The 23,407-nt window shown below is 43.1% G+C and overlaps 1 protein-coding gene across 2 annotated transcripts in view; it reads right to left on the bottom strand.

Moving 5' to 3' along the window:
* The window catches only part of megf6b (multiple EGF-like-domains 6b), an 83,074-nt gene extending 68,277 nt beyond the window's left edge, over positions 1-14,797 (bottom strand). Inside the window, exons 1-3 of one of the 2 annotated variants that reach the window (XR_006083730.1) lie at positions 14,427-14,797; positions 11,493-11,627; positions 6,554-6,663 (exon numbers count right to left, since the gene is read on the bottom strand). Coding sequence is in view for 1 of the 2 variants with exons in the window: in XM_024427157.2 (XP_024282925.1) it covers positions 6,554-6,663; positions 11,493-11,627; positions 14,427-14,512 (331 nt within the window). In the remaining variant the exon portion in view is untranslated. The remainder of the gene's footprint in view (positions 1-6,553; positions 6,664-11,492; positions 11,628-14,426) is intronic. The other variant, XM_024427157.2, reaches the window with a different exon arrangement.
* Between the last annotated feature and the right edge of the window lie 8,610 nt (positions 14,798-23,407).

Genomic DNA, 23,407 nt, shown 5'->3' with positions numbered 1-23,407 from the left:
GAAAGCATGGACCCCATAATGAGACCCTGCTGAAAGGCACATCCAGGGGATCATCTCTTGCCCCCTCGGCCCATCCCAGCCTCTTCCCACCAGCGCCTGTCCCAGACATTAGCATGCTCCACGGGCATGAGAGGAGGTTAGATACAGCATACAGGGTGGTCCCGGGGCCTGGACACAGGGGATGAAGACTGGTAGGGATAGTGATGCCTACGCTGTTTACGGGGGCTTTGCCAGGGATGCTCTCTGAAGTATGCAGGTTACGCAATGCCGATCATAGGCTGTAAAATCCCATCAAAGGGCCCTGCCAGGTCTCACTGGCTTGGGGATAAGCCTGTCCACACAGAGATGTTCAGCACAAGGCCCAGCAGCAGACTCACCCCCAGCCCCAGTCTCACGCCCCTTGCCCACCTCATGCAGCCTCAGCAACAGAGCTAACCCAGCCTCAGCCACTGCCCTAGAGAAACTGTGCTCTCCTGTTACCGTGGCACCTAGCCCAGCAGATCCCCATAACCCTCCCATCCATCATCAAAGGATTAGATTTGGGGAGATTCTCTTTAGACTCATTGTAATGTTTTCTTCTTGACTATTTTCTGTTCATTTGCAGTTAGGCTCTCTATTCTGGGTTGATAGTCATTGTTGTTTCTTGCCCCCAGACGAGGGTTGGTTGCAGTAGCAATTTAAGCATGCAAATCACCCCCCACACAAAAAAAATGATGCATGACAGCAACATTAAACAATACTTTAATTGGACTATAACGGTGACAAACGGTGCCCACACACTGTTAAGACCTACATAAAGCTGTCCCAACAGCAGAGTCACAACAGCAGTCCCAAAACCTTACCACCAGTACACATGGCTATCAGAGCCTTATCTGGCAGTGTATAAGAGGCAACATTGAGCGAGCTAGGACAGACAAAGTCAATACAACTATTTATTCAGCACTTTTGAAATGTACAGCGACAGAATTCAGAACATAGGCTGTTCTTACAGTATTCTCACTGTACACCAAGTCAGAACCGCAGGATAAATAAAGGGCTCATATAAGCAGGCAATGAAAGCTCTTACAATATTCGATGATGATACTTCTCTTAAACAGGAAATTCGACCAAAATCTTAGGGTGAGATACATGGGCTACTAACAGTTTACTACAAAACATTTACTTAGTATTGCTTTCTTAGCTACAGTATACATATCTCCATGGGATATTACATAATTTATGCAGCAGCATACAATACATGTTAGTACTCACCTTGTTGAACATGAAGTTGGCGCGGCGGTCCTCTCTAGATTTATGGAGCTTTCAAGACAACTGTGAACTCGTAAAAAAACAAGGTTGAATCATGACGTTAGTGATCTTTAGGTTGGGTTCCAGACTTGGATTTCTGAATTGGATGACTGTTTAAAATGCATTTTCCCAGTCGGAGCTTGTTTTTTCCCAGTTCACAGTTGTCTTCAACTCACTGAAGTCTGAGATTTCCCAGTTCCGAGTTTCCAGTTGTTTTGAATGCGGCAGAAGTCATGCTGGAATGACAGCACGGCCAATGTATTCAACTTCTTCTCGCCCATGGCGTTGAATGTTTATCCTTTTAAGCTTGGAAAAGAGACCCTTAAACCCAGACCTGAACCACACCCCCAATCCACTGAATAGCTGGCTAGCGATTGCTTTACAATACTTGCAGTTAGCCACCGATTCCTTCCAAACCACTCATTGTTGAATTTGTGATTTCCAACTTGTTGTGTAATGTAATGAGCACCGATACATTTTATCTATAATTTCTCTTCGTAATTTCTCTTCATATGACAACGATTGAAAAGGATTTGCCAGTATATTGTCGACTTGATTCATGATGATGACTGCTAGCCTCCATCTAAGATTTTGAAAGTATGATCTTGACAGTCCAATCAAAGCTACTGTAGATATAATGTGATTTGACGTAATTTGGATGGGTACTTCTAATGTAACTTAATGGCAGCACCCATCCGGTTTGGGACTATCATTTGTTTTTCAACAGGACAATGACCCAACACACCTCCAGGCTGTGTAAGGGCTAGTTGACCAAGAAGGAGAGTTAATGAGTGCTGCATCAGATGACCTGGCCTCCACTATCACCCGACCTCAACCCAATTGAGATGGTGTGGGATGAGTTGGACCGCAGAGTGAAGGAAAAGCAGCCAACAAATGCTCAGCATATGTGGGAACTCATTCAAGACTGTTGGTAAAGCATTCCAGGTGAATCTGAGAGAATGCCAAGAGTGTGCAAAGCTGTCATCAAGGCAAAGGGTGGCTACTTCGAAGAATCTAAAATATGAAATATATTTTGATTTGTTTTACACTTTTTTGGTTACTACATGATTCCATATGTGTTATTTCATAGTTTTGATGTCTTCACTAGTATTCTACAATGTAGAAAATAGTACAACTAAAGAAAAACCCTTGAATGAGTAACTGTGTCTGGTACTATGTATTAGCTAAACAGTTGGAGTTCAAAATAGGTGGGGTTCTGCCTCACCTGCACTGAATGACAGGTCACCACTGGTTGGTTGGTTGGTTGGTTGGTTGGTTGGATGGTTGTGATTAGGGTTGCAAAGGGTCAGAAACTTTCTAATAAATTTCTGGAATTTTCCCGGAAATTTTCCATGGGAAGTTAAGCCCGGGAATTTGGGGTATTTTACTTAAATTCATCAAAAAAGTTAGCTTATAACAGTGAACATTTTTTGGTGGGATACACATAAGGCAATTATAGGTATGGTGGCATATTTTGGTTAAACTATCCACCATTCAATGGAATTGCAACCCTCTGCATTCTTCCATCACATGAACAGTGCAATCTTCAATCACATGTACATCTGATTCTCAAGATCTTGCACACTAATGAGATGCTATTGAGGCCCCACTACTACACTGTCTGAGCCAAGGACTTCATGCTTTCTGGTAAGTTTTGATTACAATACTGGGCGGTGTGAATATATTTTATATGACATACATGATTTTTGGTTAACTAATAAATAGTAGCCTACAGCAAAGTGTGTTTAAATAATTTCTAACTTGTTAACAATTTATGCTAGTTAGTTTTTGCTACCATGTGGGTTTTAGCTTACTTGAGCCTGCTAACGGAGGAGTGTTAATTCACCTGTTTCCATACATGTTTAATTTTAAAACATTTATCTTACAAAGGAGTTGTTCAATTTAACTGCTTAACTATTTATCTGTACAAGGAATTGTATTTGTTAACAATAAAAATAAAATCCAATCTTTACAGGAAATGCCACGGGCACTATCTGATGTGTGGAGACATTTCACTACAGCTAATATAGAAAGAAAAGCTGTGTATCAGGAGTCAAGGTAAGATCCAAGTGCAGACCGGACGGCAGGCAGGCTCAGGGTCAGGGTAGGCAGAGGTCAATAATCCATAGGTGGGACAAATGTACAGGACGGCTGGCAGGCTCAACATCCGGGACAGACAGAGTGGTCAGGTGGGCGGGTACAAGGTCAGGACAGGCAGGAGAGGCAGGGAAAAAGACAAGAGCTGACAGGACGAACGCTGGTAAGATTGACAAACAAGACGAACTGGCAACAGACAAACAGAAAACACAGGTATAAGTACACAGGGGATAATGGGAAAGATGGGCGACAACTGGAGCGGGTGGAGACAAGCACAAAGACAGGTGAAACAGATCAGGGCATGACACTGTGTATATTTGCAAATACTGTGTCAAATCATATATGAAGAATGCAACAAAGATGCAGAATCATCTGGCCAAGTGCATAAAGTTCCCTCAGCGCTCACAACAAGCAAACTCTGACAAAAGCCCCTCTACTTCTATTCGAGGTGAAAATTATGACTAAGAAACTTTATTGATAGCAACAGCTCATGGTCATCCTGGAATCAGAAGTTTTCTTGACTCAATGGAGGAACGTAGTCAGAGAAATGCTGATGAATGTCTTGCTCGAGCTGTGTATGCAACTGGTTCACCTCTGATGCTCACAGGCAATGTGAATTGGAAGAGATTTCTGAATGTTCTTCGCCCAGCATACACCCCTCCAACCAGACATGCTTTATCTACATATTTGCTGGATGCAGAGTTCAACAGCGTTCAAATGAAGGTCAAGCAGATCATAGAGAAAGCAGACTGTATTGCAATCATGTCTGATGGGTGGTCGAATGTTCGTGGCAAGGAATAATTAACTACATCATCTCCACCCCTCAACCAGTATTCTACAAGAGCACAGACACAAGGGACAACAGACACACTGGTCTCTACATTGTAGATGAGCTCAAGGCAGTCATCAGTGATGGACCACAGAAGATATTTGCACTGGTGACAGACAATGCTGCGAACATGAAGGCTGCTTGGTCTAAAGTAGGGAGTCCTACCCTCACATCACCCCCATCATGTTGTCATCATGTTTGACAGTCTCCTAGAGGGGAAAGAGTCTCTACAATAAATGACCATATCACTGTCTGCCGATATGGACAGCCCCATCAAGAGAATCCTCCAAGATTATGTATTTTGGGAGAGAGTGGTAAGCAGCCTGAAACTCCTGAAACCTATAGCAGTAGCCATTGCACGGATTGAGGGAGAAAATGCCATCCTGTCTGATGTTCAGACTCAGCTTGCAGATGCAAGAGAATAAATCCGTACTGCCCTGCCCACTTAACTGTTGCTCCAAGCAGAGTAAACTGCAGTTCTGAAATACATCAGAAAGCGTGAAAACTTCTGCCTGAAGCCCATACACGCTGCAGCGTACATGTTGGACCCCAAGTATGCTGGGGTACAACAGCATCCTGTCTGGTGCAGAGATCAACAAGGGCTATGGTGTCATCACTACTGTGTCTCGCCACCTTGGCCTGGATGAGGGTCAGGTTCTTGGCAGTCTGGCGAAGTACACTTCCAAGCAAGAGCTTTGGGATGGAGATACCAATATGGCAGTCATGCCAACATATTTCATCAGCCACCTGGTGGAAGGGACTTTGGGGATCTTAGGCTCTTTCCCCTGTTGCCTCCATCATCCTCCAAATCCCACCAACATCAGCCGCCTCAGAGAGCAACTGGTCCTTGTTTGGGAACACACATACCAAAGCACGCAACAAGCTGACCAATACACGGGTTGAAAATTGGTGGCCTTCTGGGCAAATTTGAGGCTTTTTGAGCCTGACAATGAGCCATCCTCAACAAGTTTGGAAAGTGACAGTGAAGATGAGGCCTCAGAGTCTGATGTTCAAGAGGTGGACATTGAGGAGGTCCAGGGAAAAGACATGGAAGCCTGAGAGGAAGACAACCAAAGCTTTAGTGTCTAAATTACCATTTTACAGATGTATGTTGAACAATTTTTGGGAGATGTAATGGATCATTGGGGATCATTCAATATTCCCTTTCCTTTGTTGTTCAGTAAAATCATTCCATGTGAAGAGTCTCATTTAATTTAAAACTCATTTAATTACAACTTAATTGCTTTTTTTATTTCTATTGGAAGGATTTAATAATTTGCAATTATGTCTACTTATGATAAGGTAAAAGGTTCATGTTTCTGTCTTCATATGATATGGTAAATCTATCCAATGCAAAAAAACATCTACATTTAAATGGTATTAATATTAATTTGCATATATTCCTGTTAATTCCCATATATTCCCGTTAAGTCCCACGGAAAGTTTCCACCTCTTAATATTCCCCAAAATGTGCAACCTTAGTTGTGGCACAGGAGCCAGTTTTACTCGGGTCCATGGTGCAAGCCTCCAACCTTTACCACCAGTTACTACCACACCTCTGAGTCCGCTCACTCAGAATATGGTGCATGACTATGTGAGCGTGAGCCAAGATTCAACTGTGGAGCCACAACTACACCAGGAAGCAGTCAGCACATTGGAATTGGCAAACCCAACTGAACAATGAGGAGCACCTGTTCAGCCATGCCTTCGCTCTCTGGCTGCAGAAACCCACACCATCTCAGGACGCAAGGAGCCCTGTCGAGCCAAGTGTAGTTGAGCCAGATGTATAGGGAATTAGGTCTGCTGGTCACTCAACACTTTAACATGTCTGTAAGTTCATTGGCGTCTTTGGTAGAATGTAAAACAAGACATTGCAATGCAAACCTGGTTTAACAAAAATGTCAACAGTTGGTTATAAGCTTTCAGCATGATTCAACACATTGGAGCTTTCGCCCAGTGTTGGTTGTGAACGTCACACTGTTGCACTGAGAAAGGCCTGACATTGACTCATAACAGCTGCACAGTGCAGTCAGTAGATGGCCTAAGTACCTCTTGACCTTACAACCTCTCCCTGAATGCTTTCCCAACTACCGCGGCTCCTGACCCAGGGTGAGAGATGAGTTTGAGGCACCCTTCTATCCTCTCACGTGCCTATCGAGTATAACCTCGACTCCTGTGTAAGTGAGCATTCTCCCAAGAAAGATTACATTTGTACTGTACTAATAAACATATTCTGTATGCTGATAACAATAACCTGATTTGAAACATTAGGTGGTTGTGATACTTTAACACTGGAAACCTCAGTAATATGAAGCAGTAGAAGAAAAGGGAAAGACATACGATACAAGCAGCCAGCCTCTCCGTTGAGTTGAGACCATCCAGGACAGCACTTGTAAACCGTCCGGTAGTCTTGTCTGTAGGCTTGTCTGTATGCTGTGTAATACGCTGTCCTGTTATCAAGGGAGACATGACATTGTCAATTAATACAAATCAGATAATACAAAGCTAGTACACTAGATCAAGGTCTGTTGATCCTATAAAATCATTTGAGGTTCTGATTTATGGCACAATGTCAAGGTGTGTGTTTGTGGTCACAAAGTCACAAAGTATAATAATCAGTAAACAATTTCCCAGTCTTTTAAGTAACCCCTTTCAAAGTGTGAGACTGGCAGACTGAACTTCAGAGTAGGGTGTCTAACCCTGTAGTTTAGAAGCCCTCTCATGGCTCCACGGTCATTAGGCGTTGTGGAAAAACGTTTTGTTTATGGTGTGTAATTGAAGCTTTGGCTGCCTTCAAAGCTTCCTGCGTCTTTGTAACGCGGTAAATATATGAAGAAAGCCTAAACGCCACTTTGAAAAAACTCCCCAGAGAGTGAGGCGTGAGTCACAGAGACAGAGTCAGGGGTTAGCCGCAGGACTCTCCCTCACAGGTATGTACCTGGCCTCTGCTAAATACAGTAGGTACAGTGAGCTCCAAAAGTATTGGGACATTGACACATTTGTTGTTGTTTTGGCTCTGTACTCCAGCACTTTGGATGTGAAATGATACAATGACTATGAGGATGAAGTGGAGACTGTCAGCTTTAATTTGAGGGTATTTACATCCATATCGGGTGAACCATTTAGAAATTACAGTACTTTTTGTACATAGTCCCCCCTCCATGTGTATTATATGTGTATTAAAGTAGTCAAAAGTTTAGTATTTGGTTCCATATTCCTAGCACACAATGATAACATCAAGCTTGTGTATCTACAAACTTGTTGGATGCATTTGCTGTTTGTTTTGGTTGTGTTTCAGATTATTTTGTGTCCAATAGAAATGAATGGCATACAATTTATTGTCATTTTGGAGTCACTTTTATTGTAAATAAGAATAGCATATGTTTCTAAACACGTCTACAGTAATATGGATGTTACCATGATTACAGATAGCCCTGAATGAATCGTGAATAATGACGAGGGAGAAAGTTACAGACATACAAATATCATACCTTCCAAAAAATACTAACCTCCACTATTATTATAAAGTTGAGAGGTTAGCATGTCTTGGGGGTATGATATTTTTGCATCTGTAACTTTCTCAGTCATCATTATTTTTTCTGATTCATTCAGGACTATCCATAATCATGGTAACATCCACAGCCACAAGTATTTAGAAACATATTCTATTCTTAGCTTAGCTAGCCCTCCTGGAGAGCTGGGCTACATCTTCCACTTAGCACTATATGAGAGGGCTACTGTATTACAGAACAAAAAAGAGGGAAGAGGAGAGGAACCAGAGGAGAGAGATTTTGCCAGATATTTAGGGGGATGGGGATGAAGCACTCTGTTTAAACAGCTTAGACATGATTACTGCTAAGACAAAAAAAAACTGCACAACACAGAATTATCCATAGGTAATACATGCAATAGATCAGTGTTTCCCAAACTAGGGGTCACGACTCTGTTTTCTTCCTACAAATGTGGCTTTATCTTTTGAACCGTTTAAGCCTCAAAATATTATAACCCCATCACTGAAAGATAAGACTCCCAGGATACGTATGTGTCTTCTGTTTCCCTCTACAATGCCCACAAGCCGATCAGGACTCCTTAAAACAGAGTGGATAAGACCCGGCACTAAATAGACTAGGGGAAAAAGAACAGCATCAATGTTCTTTTCTACAAAGAAGATCCACTGGCGTACCGGACACCCCCACAATGCGAGTTCTGATGGCCCTTGAACCTGTCATAGATGTCAATCTTTTTAATTTAATAAATCATTTTGACAGTAACCCACCACTAAGTCATTCATAAACCTTTTTAATTTCCATATGAATTAGGAAGTTAAGTGTTTTTCCTCTTGGGCTTCAGGAATGTGACTGAAAAAGTGCCTCAGGCCTTGAAAAATAAAAAATCTGATTGAAAGTAAGGGGATATTGGTGAACAAATGCCGTGGTCAAGGCTACAACGGTGCCAGTGCAATGAGTGGAACTTACTCAGGTGTTCAAAAACGCATATCAGACTGAGAGCCTAATGCTTAAATAGGTAGTACTTTATGAGTTTTAGTTTAGAAAACAATCTCTTTGCAGGAGCGACAGTTACAGGGATGGTAAAAACAGCTTGATTGCCGTGGCAACATCAGGGAAACTGGGCAGAAGGCAGTGGTGCTTCAAAGCAGTTCAGCAACATCAGCAGTTCAGCAACATCTTTAATTGAGCATCTCATCTTTAATTGAGCATCTCCTCCTCCTTAATTGCCGGCCTCAACATGTTACAGAAAGAGATTAACTGTATAGGGAGCGATATGGACAAGTCGTCTGGATCCTGGACAGCCAATAAATTGGCAGATGCAAACAGATTATCATATTTAGTTGACAACAGCTCTTGAGGGCTTTAACAAAAAAAGCTGTTTGTGATTTCGTTCATACTAGTGAAACAGCATTTGTGTGGTTGCAATATCAACAGTCTCTTATCTCTGGTATAACTTGGCATGCATCATTCAAGACTAAGTTTAAATTGTTTGCAGCGCAATGGACATATAATGCACAATGTCTCAAGAAAGACTGTCTGAGGACCTCTCGAGTGGTACAGCGTTCCTAGGCACTGCCTCACAGTGCTTGAGGCGTCACTACAGCCCTGGGTTCGATTCCAGGCTGTGTCACAGCCGGCCTTCACCAGGGGTCCCATGAGGCAGCGCACAATTGGCCCAGCGTTGTCCGGGTTAGGGGAGGGTTTGGCCGGCCAGGATTTCCTTGTCCCATCGTGTGCTAGTGACTCCTTGTGGCAGACCGGGCGCCTGCAATTTGACTTTGGTTACCAGTTGTTTCTCCAACACATTGGTGCAGCTGGCTTTCGGGTTAAGCAAGCTCTCGATGGCTCTCAACCTTCGCCTCTCCTGAGTCCATAGGGGAGTTGCAGCGATGGGACAAGACTGTAACTACCAATTGGATATCACTAAAAAGGGATAATTTATTTTATTTTATTTTTATATAAAAAATCAAATAAAAATGTTAAAATATAAATAAAATATATACAAAATAAATCAAGGGAACAAGGCAACAGTAAACATGTTGTCCCCTATGAATGATGCAGCGCCCCCTCTTGGGCCAATTGAGATATTGCGTGTGACTAACACATTTCTGTTAATTACTACAGCTTTCGTCTTGGGCCAATCAGCGTAATATTGTAAATGCCGGATCTTCATGGCAAGACGCATCATTCACCCAAGTTTGGTCAAAATCAGGGCAGTGCTGTCTGTGAGATATCATGTGTGACTCCCCTCCCCGATATCATTGTGTGGGACAAAAAAAGACAGAGAGAGAAAGAAGCAGCAAGGAGCTCTTCAGGAGACCAGAGGAGTCTCTCAAGATGGATTTAATTTACCTTGAATATTGCAGCCCATTTTTGTAAGCCATTAGCCAGACAAAACTCACTGAGTTCAACAATAAATAGTGGCTGAATTTATCCTCAAGCCGACCACATTTTTCTCATTGTTAAGCTATTTGATAACATTTTTTATTAAAACAAACCAACACAGTCATGAGGAGTGCACGACAAGGCTTAATCCCCCCAGGATGCTGACATGTTTTTGCATGGGTCCTAAGATCCTCAATAGAATTCTACAGCTGCACCATTGAGAGCATCTTGACTGGCTGTATCACTGCTTGGTATGGCAACTGCTTGGCATCTGACCACAAGGCGCAACAGAGGGTAGTGTGGACACCCGAGTACACCAGGACCTCTATACCAGGCAGTGTCAGAGGAAGGCCCTAAACATTTTCAAAGACTCCAGCCACCCAAGTCATAGACTGTTTTCTCTGCTACCGCATGGCAAGAGGTACCAATGCACCAAGTTAAATAGTTAACCAAATAGCCACCCAGACTACCTGCATTGACACTGTTTGCAAAAACATTTTTTGACTCAACACATATGCTGCTGATAGTTTACTATCTGTCACGTACATATCTACCTCTATTATCTCGTACCACTGCACATCAGCTCGATACTGGTACCTCCTGTATATAACCAAGTTATCATTACTCATTGTGGGTATCTGTTATTATTACGTGTTTTACTTTTCTATTACTTTCTGCATTGTTGGGAATGGCCGTAAGTAACATTTCACTGTTACTCCTCACCTGTTGTTTACAAAGCATGTGATGAATAAAGTGCTATTTGATTTAATAGAGGAATGGATGGATAGAGGAATGGATGGATAGAGGAATGGATGGATAGAGGAATGGAAGGATAGAGGAATGGATGGATAGAGGAATGGAAGGATAGAGGAATGGATGGATAGAGGAATGGAAGGATAGAGGAATGGATGGATAGAGGAATGGATGGATAGAGGAATGGAAGGATAGAGGAATGGATGGACAGAGGAATGGATGGACAGAGGAATGGATGGACAGAGGAATGGATGGACAGAGGAATGGATGGATAGAGGAATGGAAGGATAGAGGAATGGATGGATAGAGGAATGGATGGATAGAGGAATGGATGGATAGAGGAATGGATGGATAGAGGAATGGATGGATGGATAGAGGAATGGATGGATAGAGGAATGGATGGATAGAGGAATGGATGGATGGATAGAGGAATGGATGGATAGAGGAATGGATGGATAGAGGAATGGATGGATGGATAGAGGAATGGATGGATAGAGGAATGGATGGATAGAGGAATGGATGGATGGATAGAGGAATGATGGATAGAGGAATGGATGGATAGAGGAATGGATGGACAGAGGAATGGATGGATAGAGGAATGGATGCATGCCTGAATTAAGAGCAGGACTCACCTTCTCTCGTACCCCATGCACCAGTTCTGTCCTAGGCAGCCTTGCTTCCAGACCTTGACCATGCGTGTGAAGGCCTGCACACAGGGCTGCCTTTGGGCAACGAGCATCACTTCCCGCTCTGCACACACGTTGGGCCTGAAAGAGGGCGGCGGCAAAAAACATTGAACAAATCAAGCTATTTTTAAAATATTGTGTCCTATAGCATGGGGAAATAAATCAAATGTGACTCTGGATGAAAATAATAATGATGTTGGTGTTTAACATTAGGGCTGTTTTCCTAAAGAAATTACACCCGCTTCATGTTTGTTTCCTTGCCACGATACAAACCTCTATCGCAATATTGGTATTGTCCCGGCCCTACTGTACCGTGTAGTGCAACACCCTTGTGGTGATTACTTAAAGTAAAAAATGACAGAGTGCCCACGCTGTCTGCTAATACGTACAGGGAATTCCTCACGCATTACTGTTTATATCGCTAAAAATGGCAGCACAATACACTGCCTGCAGCAAGAATTCAATCATTCAACATTCACTAAGACAGTACCTGATACTACAGTATGTCAAAATATTGACCAAAGAAGAGAAGAATACATGGTCATACAAACTGATTTGGCTGTCTATTTTTTTTAATTTATAAACCAGGTGCCATCAGTGCCATAGATCCCATTGCAACATATTCCCTGCATTGTAAAGCATCTAAAACCGTCTCAATGTGCCATACCATCCCTCTAACATTAAGAAGTGTTTCAGTACCTCTCTAGCAGCAGAAAGTGCAGTATGTCTAATCATTTAGGAGCAGCTCTGTAATTCCATTTCCAGACGTGTCTCGTCTCTGGAATAGTGTGTATGTCTGATATGTCTGTAAAAACCTTCAGTTGGTGATGCTAATACTGGATCTACTAGCCCTAGACTGGCAATGGTCTTACGGTAATGGTCTCATGGTAATGGTCTCACGGAAATGGTCTTACAGTAGTGGTATCATGGTAATGGTCTTACGGTAGTGGTCTCATAGTAATGGTCTTACAGTAGTGGTATCATGGTAATGGTCTTACGGTAGTGGTCTCATAGTAATGGTCTTACGGTAGTGGTCTCATGGTAATGGTCTTACGGTAGTGGTCTCATGGTAATGGTCTTACGGTAGTGGTCTCATGGTAATGGTCTTACGGTAATGGTCTCATGGTAATCGTCTCACGGTAATGGTCTTGGTAGTGGTATCATGGTAATGGTCTCATTGTAATGGTCTCATGGTAATGGTCTTACAGTAATGGTCTCACGGTAATGGTCTTACAGTAATGGTCTTACGGTAATGGTCTTACAGTAATGGTCTCATGGTAATGGTCTTACGGTAATGGTCTCATGGTAATGGTCTTACGGTAATGGTCTCATGGTAATGGTCTTACGGTAGTGGTCTCATGGTAATGGTCTTACGGTAGTGGTCTCATGGTAATGGTCTTACGGTAGTGGTCTCATGGTAATGGTCTTACGGTAATGGTCTCATGGTAATCGTCTCACGGTAATGGTCTTGCGGTAGTGGTATCATGGTAATGGTCTCATTGTAATGGTCTCATGGTAATGGTCTTACGGTAATGGTCTCATGGTAATGGTCTCGCGGTAATGGTCTCATGGTAATGATCTCATTGTAATGGTTTAATGGTAATGGTCTTACAGTAATGGTCTCACGGTAATGGTCTTACAGTAATGGTCTTACGGTAATGGTCTTACAGTAATGGTCTCATGGTAATGGTCTTACGGTAATGGTCTCATGGTAATGGTCTTACGGTAATGGTCTCATGGTAATAGTTTCACGGTAATGGTCTTACAGTAATGGTCTTATGGTAATGGTCTCATGGTAATGGTCTCATGGTAATGGTCTTACAGTAATGGTCTTACGGTAATGGTCTCATGGTAATGGTCTTACAGTAATGGTCTTACGGTAATGGTCTCATGGTAATGGTCTCATGGTAATGGTCTTACAGTAATGGTCTTACGGTAATGGTCTCATGGTAATGGTCTCATGGTAATGGTCTTACAGTAATGGTCTTACGGTAATGGTCTCATGGTAATGGTCTTACAGTAATGGTCTTACGGTAATGGTCTCATGGTAATGGTCTCATGGTAATGGTCTTACAGTAATGGTCTTACGGTAATGGTCTCATGGTAATGGTCTCATGGTAATGATCTTACAGTAATGGTCATGGTCTCATGGTAATGGTCTTACAGTAATGGTCTTACAGGCCCTCTAAGAATACTCATTATTTCTCACTATAAGGCAATGACAGGGTCATTACAGCTGAACAATTAAAAATCTCTGAGATTTATATAATCCTTTTCATGAAGTCAGATTTATCAGAAGCCCCTAATCTCTGATTTATTTCACCTGCTACTCTGGCATGCTCTCCATTATAGGGACACGTAGAGGCGTCTCACGAATGCTGCATCATTAATCCGCCCGGAGATCATGTGTAATTATGTAAAGGTATACCATTACAGTGCATGTTGAGAGAGAAACTAGAGTATTCTTATGACAACACTGTCATAGTTCAAGGTACATTCCTTTATGAGAAATGTACAAAATACAGCCTTAGAGTTGACTGGTTATTGTCTGTGTCGTTTAACTATGCACACCCAATGTTTCTCCTTTCAATGCAAACACCTCTAGAGTAAAACATGAAATATTTAAATATATAGAAATTGATAAATTAATATTCAAATCTAATATTTCAACTAACGAAAGTTGTAAAATAATAATAAATTGTTTAATATGTCAAAAGATATTGGATTTTGGTTATATGTCAAGCTCAAATAAATAGCAGCGGTAGTAACAAGTGACATTTTACCAGAAGTTTTATAATGTAGGTAACTGTGACTGTAAAATGTATTATCATGCAAAAACAATGTAAGTCAAAACAACGACAGCTGATAAAAAAAACGTACATGTATGGTTGGAGATTTCCATAGCGGGACACTGCGTAAATCGCGTCGATAAATATAACAAGTATTGAAACAAAGATAAAATCCATATTCACGTTGTGTTGAACGTATCAATATTTTGCGTATGCATTAATCCGTAGAAATGTAGCGACATTGACGCATGTTTTAGCGAAAGCAAAACCAGTAGCCAATTTACTGGAGAAAAAAATGAACACACGCATCACGGTTACACTTCAAACAGAGTGAGGAGCAGAGTCAATCCCACACCTTCCAAAAGAGATGCAGCCATACATCCCGTAGAAAGGGGCGCTTGGAGGTCGAGCCTTACTGGTTTAGCCTACCACATGCAGATGTTGAACGCACATGCGTGCGCAATGGCTTATCGCCACCGAGTGAGTGGGAGTATTGCTCCTTTGAAGAGCCAATGGATCGTTTCAATGAAATGGATGTCTAAAATTAGACTGAAATGGTAGCTTTTTCCACAAATGTTTTGTAACAGGTTGCAGGTTACAACTGTGTTCTTTTCTTCAGATATAGCCTGCTCATGTGATTGGATATGAGGGCCCCTTCGGCTACAATAAAACAATTCGTTCTAGGCCATTACTTTCTAGACAATGGCAGCAGGTAGAGGTTACTGACAAAATAAAGGAAACACCAACATAAAGTGTCTTAATAAGGCATGGTGTGCCTTGGCATATATTCCACAAGTTTCCTGAACTCTATTGGGGGGGGGATGTGACATTCTTCCAGGAGAAATTCCATCATTTGGTGTTTTGTTGATGGTGGTGGAAAATGCTGTCTCAGGCGCTGCTCCAGAATCTCCCATAAGTGTTCAACTGGGTTGAGATCTGATGACTGACACCCACACACTTTAACCCCTTAGGCTCCTGTAAGACCCCTCTTTCAAAGTCAGGGATCTTTTCTTCTAGCCATGGTAGGCAAAATAATGGGCAACTGGGCATTTTTATACATGACCCTAAGCATGATGGGATGTTTCAATTGCTTAATTAACTCAGGAATCACACCTGTGTGGAAGCACCTGCTTTCAATATACTTTGTATCTCTCATTTACTCAAGTGTTTATTTTAATGACATGTTTCCTTAATTACATGTGGGAACAGAGCAGTTTTCAATTCAGCAGACCAGTTTCAATTCAGGGGCAATGTGTTAGAAACAGTGGTATCCACTGCTGTCTAATCCTACCCAAAGAGGAACCTATATTTGTAATAGAATAGAGAGAGAAAGGATGAGATATGCCACAGTGCGTTATGAAGGAGGACTGAGGCTGGTCAAGCTGCACAGGTCAGTGCAGGCACAGCTGATGCTGCCCGTGGTCATAGGGCCAGAGGCAGAGCAAAGTTACTGCTGCTCTCCAAGTAAAGCCTGCTATGCATGCATCTAGTTTAATGACCCAAGGTCCCGAAGGTCAATGCCATACATGGTCTAAACTATCTACATTTATCATTTGCTCAGAGAAAAATATTTGGATTAACTATTAATTTAAACAAAATCTCAGAAAGATATGTGTCAAAATTATTGCCACCCCCTGTTTTCAATACTTATTAGAAAAATATTCGTTTGCTAATATGGGTGATTGTTAAGACAATTTATATCTACAACAACAAAGCTAGTAGTCATAGTTTAAAGAGTAATTTAAAAAAAATCGTGCACATTGATGTTCTATCGTTCTATTCGTTATCGCATCAATTCAGGCAATTTATCGCAACATGGATTTTTGTCCATATCACCCAGCTCTACTTTGAGCACCCTCCCCTTCCGAGGATAAGGGCACATTCTATGATTGTTCCGTGCGATTCGGAGGAATCTTAGACCATTCCTCCATACAGAATCTGATCAGATCCCTGATATCCTTTAGTCTGCGATTATAGACTGCCCTCTTCAATTCAAACCACAGGTTTTCAATGGGGTTCATGTTAGCAGACAGATGGCCATTGCAAAATATTGATTTTATGGTCAATTAACCATATCTTGGTGGATTTGTATGTGTGCTTGGGGTCATTGTATTGATGGAAGATCCACTTGTGGCCAAGTTTCAGCCTCCTGGAAGAGGCAACCTGGTTTTTGACTAAAATGTCCAGGGGCCTCATTTATAAACGTTGTGTAGCCCACGCACAAAATAGGCCACAAAACATGCCTGCGCCAGTTTTCACGCAAATGTTGGCATTTATAAAATCTTCTTTTCCTCCCGCAAACTTTAGATCATGCCTACGCACAGTTTCTAGTGGTTGAAATATTGCATTGCAAGAAGGCCCAAGTAGCCTGGTAGCCTTGTGCAAATGGGGAATACATGATGAATTTATTATTCATAAATATTTTTAAAAAACTGGAAGCTAAATATAATAACAAGATGCAATTATTTGCCATTAGTGAGAAGAGCGAAAATCGATGTATTTTATCTTTGCATTCTAAAATAACTTGAAATATTTCTAGTTATTCTATTTCTTATTATTCCCTTCACTTCCATGATCATTGTATAATAAATTCCTCACCTTTTCTGACTGTGATGGTTTCATACTCGAAAAAGCCTATAGGCCTACAACAAATTAGGATGGGCTACCATTCGTCCCATCGCTCATTTCATTTGACCCATTTCACAGTAGTAAATAGATAAACTAATTCAAGTATTTTGCTCTATGCGATCCATCCACATTTTAACAGTACAACAGTTGGCTCACCTTTCCCATTGCCGTTTGTTAGCCTACATCTGATGTCAAATTCTCGTAGACAATATTGAATGAATAAACATAATTACATACAGCCTACCTATCATGTCCATTGCATAATAAATTGCTCACATTTTCTGGCCATGATGAGTTCATATTCCCGAAGTAGCCATAAAACAAATTACCACGTGCATCTCTAATTTCCATGGGTTTATTAGAAAGGCTATTAAAATGTCACGTTTTTTGGTCTATGCATTCGAAACGGAGTGCGGTTTATAGCATACAGTCGAATTTAACAGGTGAACAGTCAGTTGATATTTTGCATTGAAGAGTGTGGGCTACAACTGTAAGTAGGCCTAATGAAGTTTAAACAAATCTATAATATATAAATATATAGTATATAATGTTTCAGAATGCAGCATATTTAGGTTTGGGAAAAAAGTTTAAACAGTCTGTTTACAGGTCCACAACAATTTACAATTGTGTTTGTCTTTCAGAAACGGTCAGATACAGCAAGTGTCACTGCAAAATCAAACTTTCTGCAAACACCTCCAAAGAAGCTAATCAAGTTTCCCATTATATTTAGATGCTGTCTTGGCATAATTCCAATACTTCCTAACTATGTAGCAAATAAGGGCTCATTGTCACCATAGAAGGTGAATGATAGGCATTTTTCATAAGGAGCTATAATGCTCGTTCAAGCGCGCACAATTTTACAACAGGTCTGATTTATAACGGGAAACATGCAAATGTATGGCATGCGCCAAGTTAATAAAACTCAATGTTTTTGTGAGTGTGAAGTCTTTACAGAAATGTAGCATGCAGATATTTAGTGTACAATTAACGTAAAGTTTATAAATGAGGCCCCTGTACTTGGTAGAGTTAATGATGTCATTGACCTTATTAAAATCCCCAGGACCAGTGGAAGGAAAACACCCCATAACATCAATGATCCACCACCAATATTTTACAGTAGGTATGAGAGGTTATTTTCTGCATATGCATCCAAACCCACAACTGGTGTGCGTGGCCAAAGACGTCTATTTTCGTCTGCAGACTCCAGGCATCTACGTTTGTTGGTAGCTCTCATTAGAGGATCTTTTACAGCAGCACTTGCAAATTGTTTATTGGCAATTGTAGATTGCGTTTTTACCCATTGCCTGATTTATGAAAGTCAACCACCATTTAGCTCTTTTCATTTGTGAGTTATTTGCCTTTCTCAATGGTGATGGATGAAAAATAGATTTGACATTTGTACATTTTAATATATCAGTAAAACAGGAAGCCATAGAAGACCACAATACATTTCCTTTAACTTAGATTAACTTAAACAAGTATAATGTTAATGCATATTTTATTTTGTTTGATTTTATTTATAAGAATCTTCAGGGGTGCCAATAATTTTGACACCAATCTTTTTGAGATTTTGTATTTACTTGTTAAACATTCTTTACCTGAACAATTGTATTAGTATAAATAGTATAATTAGTGGTGGATTAGTGGCCCTCCAGACCCTCGACGTGAACTGTGGACCCCGATCAGACACTATATCCTCAGGCACCCCGTAGTGCCGGAAGACGTGTGTAAACAGGGCCTCCGCAATCTGTAGGGCCGTAGGGAGACCGGGCAAAGGGAGGAGACGACAGGACTTAGAAAAACGAAGCACAACGACCAGGATTGGGATGTTACCCTGTGAAGGAGGAAGATCAGTCAGGAAATCTACCGACAGGTGCGACCACGGCCATTGTGGAACGGGTAAGGGTTGTAATTTACCTCTGAGCAGGTGCCTAGGAGCCTTACACTGAGCGCACACCGAGCAGGAGGAAACATAAACCCTCACATCCTTAGCCAAAGTGGGCCACCAGTACATCCCACTAAGACAGCGCACCGTCCGACCGATCCCAGGATGACCAGAGGGGGTGACGTGTGGGCCCAATAGATCAGCCGGTCGCGGACAGCACACGGAACGTACAAACGTCCAGCTGGACACTGGAGGGGAGCGGGCTCTGCACGTAACGCCTGCTCAATGTCCGCATCCAGCTCCCATGCTACCGGCACCACCAGGCAATAGGCTGGGAGTATGGGAGTGGGATCCATGGGCTGCTCCTCTGTGTCATACAACCAGGACAATGTGTCTGCCTTAACATTCTGAGAGCCTGGTCTGTAGGAAAGAGTAAACACAAAATGGGTGAAAAACATGGCCCACCTAGCCTGGCGAGGGTTCAGTCTCCTTGCCTCCTGGATGCACTCCCGATTGCGGTGGTCAGTCCAGATAAGAAAAGGGTGTTAAGCCTCCTCAAGCCAATGTCTCCACGCATTCAAGGCTTTGACGACAGCCAACAGCTCCCGATCCCCCACATCATAGTTTTGCTCCGCCGGGCTGAGCTTCTTCGAGAAGAAGGCACAGGGACGGAGCTTCTGTGGCGTACCCGAGTGCTGAGAGAGTACCGGGCCAACACGGGAGCCAAGGTAAACAGAGCCCTCAGGTGACTAAAAGCCCTGTCCGCCTCAGCTGACCACTACAAGCGCACCGGGCCCCCCTTCAGCAGTGAGGTAATTGGAGCCACTACCTGACCAAAACACCGGATAAACCTCTGGTAGTAGTTGGCAAACCCTAAAAACCGCTGCACCCCCTTTACCGTGCAATGCGGTCACTCTCCATCTCCACCCCTGAAGTGGAAATGCAATACCCTAGGAAGGAGATGGACTGTTGGAAGAACAGGAATTTCTCAGCCTTGACGTACAGGTCATGCTTCAACAGGCGTCCAAGCACTCTGCACACCAGGGACACATGCTCAGCGCGTGTAGCAGTGTATATCAAAATGTCATCAATATACACCACTACACCCTGCCCGTACAGGTCCCTGAAAATGTTGTCTACAAAGGCTTGGAAGACTGATGGCGCATTCATCAACCTGTACGGCATGACGAGGTACTCATAGTGCCCAGAGGTGGTACTGAAAGCCGTCTTCCACTCGTCTCCCTCTCGAATATGCACCAGGTTGTAAGCGCTCCTGAGATCTAATATGGTGAAGAAGCGCGCCCCATGCATTGACTCAATCACTATGGCGATGAGCGGTAGCAGGTAACTATACCTCCCAGTGATCTGATTCAGACCCCGATAATCAATACACGGGAGCAGACCTCCCTCCTTCTTCACAAAAATAAATTTGAGGAGGCGGGTGAAGTGGAGGACCGAATGTTCCCCTGACGCAGGGATTCAGAGACATATGTCTCCATAGCCTCCGTCTCCGCCTGTGAGAGGGGATACACATGACTCCTGGGAAGTGCAGCGTCTACCAGGAGATCTATCGCACAATCGCCCCGTCGATGAGGTGGTAATTGAGTCGCCTTCTTTTTGGAGAAGACGAGAGCCAAATCGGCATATTCAGGGGGAATGCACACGGTGGAGACCTGGTCTGGACTTTCCACCGTAGTAGCACCAACGGAAACCCCGAAACACTCTGGTTGCGAGAGTGCTCTCCTGAGCACTCTCGCAACCACCCCGTGAGAGCCCTCTGTGGCCAAGAAACAGTGGGGTTATGACAAGCTAACCAGGGTAGGCCCAGCACCACGGGAAACGCAGGCGAGTCAATAAGGAAGAGACTAATTCTCTCCGTATGGCCCCCTGCGTCACCATGCCCAGTGGCACGGTGACCTCCCTAAACAACCCTGACCCTAATGGTCAACTATCTAAGGCGTCAACAGGGAAGGGCACATCCACGGGAACGATGGGGATCCCTAAACTATAGGCTAAAGCACTATCAATAAAATTCCCAGCTGCGCCTGAATCGATGAGCGCCTTATGCTGGGAATGCGAGGGAAAATCAGGGAACGTAACAGACACAAACATATGAGCAACAGAGGGCTCTGGGTGAGAATGGTGCCGGCTCACCTGGGGTGACGCCAGAGAGCCCTGCCTGCTGCCCCGATTCCCAGATGAACCAACCCGGCACTGACCGGCAGTGTGACCTCTGCGGCCACAGATGGTGCAAGAGCGGGAACCCCCTCCGGTCTGATGGACAGGTCCACCAGCTGGTCAAACGTGAGGGTGGTGTCTCTGCAGGCCAGCTGCCGACGGACAACCTCGCTCAAACTGCAAGCCAGGGTCCTAAACTCCAGGGCGAACTCCTGTGCGCTCCTCGTCTCCTGCCTCAGATGGTAGAGGCGCTCACCCGCCGCTCTACCCTCGGGCGGGTGGTCGAGACGAGGGCGGACACCCTCTCACGGTCCGATGGAGCCGGGTGGATGGTGACCAGATAGAGGTCTAATTGCAACAAGAATCCCTGGTAGTTCGCAGCCCTCCCGTCGTACTCTTGGGGCAAGGAGCATCGCCCGGACAAGGAGAGGGACCGACTTCGGCGGAAGTCGTGACATAAACAGCTGCTCTTAGCAAAAATGTGTTTCACGTTACCTTTCTAGCTAATAAGCTACGTTTGAGTTTACACTTCCTCTTTCAATTATAATGTGTGGGACGTCAAAATAATGAACAACTATATCTACCAAATCCCATTTAAAAATGTTGATTACTTCTCCTTACCAATATCATTCCCCTGATAAAACAAGACGTGAAATTATAATTTTTTGCTAATATATGATGGGGGTCCCTGGGTCGCTGGTTTACCTGGGAGAGGGTTCCTGGGAAAGAAAGGGTTAGCCTGAATAGTGTACTGCATAGGCTAAGGCCAGGCACCACACCGGATAGAGTATTTTTTTCTCCCTTCATATATACCAAAATGACCATTACTAGTTGAATGTAGACACAAATAGGATAATATTTCTATTACACATTTGATGAAATATTGTAAAAAAATATATGCAAATGAAGCAATGCACATGTGCCTATACCGCCAACCCACTGTTCTGCACGTTTCTTTTCTACCATGTCAACTTCATAAAAATGGCAAAACAAGCTCTTTGAGCCCTTTCCACAAAAAAAAGATACATGATTGACTGAAAAGTGTTATATGACACTTGGCATCATACTCTGTAATGGAATAAATAATGCAATTTCCTACATACATGGTTAAATAAAGTCTACACACTACAATATTAGTGGTAATTAGGAACGTGGTTTTATTTTGAAATGACAACATGGGATAGCAGAAATGTGTGGGATTATCCCTCGTCTTGATATAGTTGCATTTGCCATTAATCTGATTCACTTTACCATGACTGGAGGTACAGCCGACTACCTTCAATGTGTCAAATCAAAAATCAAATCAAAGGTATTTATTTATATAGCCCTTCGTACATCAGCTGATATCTCAAAGTGCTGTACAGAAACCCAGCCTAAAACCCCAAACGGCAAGCAATGCAGGTGGAGAAGCACGCTGGCTAGGAAAAACTCCAGAGAAAGGCCAAAACCTAGGAAGAAACCTAGAGAGGAACCAGGCTATGAGGGGTGGCCAGTCCTCTTCTGGCTGTGCCGGGTGGAGATTATAACAGAACATGGCCAAGATGTTCAAATGTTCATAAATGACCAGCATGGTCAAATAATAATAATCACAGGCAGAACAGTTGAAACTGGAGCAGCAACACGGCCAGGTGGACTGGGGACAGCAAGGAGTCATCATGCCAGGTAGTCCTGAGGCATGTTCGTAGGGCTCAGGTCCTCCGAGAGAGAGAAAGAAAGAGAGAATTAGAGAGAGCATACTTAAATTCACACAGGACACCAGATAAGACAGGACAAGTACTCCAGATATAACAAACTGACCCTAGCCCCCTGACACTATAGCATAAATACTGGAGGCTGAGACAGGAGGGGTCAGGAGACACTGTGGCCCCATCCGATGATACCCCCGGACAGAGCCAAACAGGAAGGATATAACCCCACCAACTTTGCCAAAGCACAGCCCCCACACCACTATAGATATCTTCAACCACCAACTTACCATCCTGAGACAAGGCCGAGTATAGCCCACAAAGATCTCCGCCACGGCACAAACCAAGGGGGGACGCCAACCCAGACAGGAAGATCACATCAGTGACTCAACCCACTCAAGTGACGCACCCCTCCTAGGGATGGCATGTCTAACTTGGACTGGCTGTGAAAATGCTCTCCTAATAGTTACCTTCTGGTTAGTACCGGCTTCTGATAACAAGAAAGTGACCCAAGGGAACAGAGTATTCCACATAGGCCAACATAGGCTATGTCTCCGCCAGCATGCTGAAGTCTCCACATTGACATAAATATTAGAAGACTGTAATTTATTTATTAAACTGTGTAGTCCATTCAGATGACAGGTTGATGAGCCAGAGGTGTTTCCCTAATAAAGGGGAAGCTGTAACACTTAGTTA

This window comes from Oncorhynchus tshawytscha, linkage group LG07 (genome assembly GCF_018296145.1).
Source record: "Oncorhynchus tshawytscha isolate Ot180627B linkage group LG07, Otsh_v2.0, whole genome shotgun sequence".
Classification (NCBI taxonomy): Eukaryota; Metazoa; Chordata; class Actinopteri; order Salmoniformes; family Salmonidae; genus Oncorhynchus; species Oncorhynchus tshawytscha.
The sequence above is the reverse complement of the archived record's forward strand: the minus strand, read 5'-3'. Positions and strand labels throughout refer to the sequence as shown.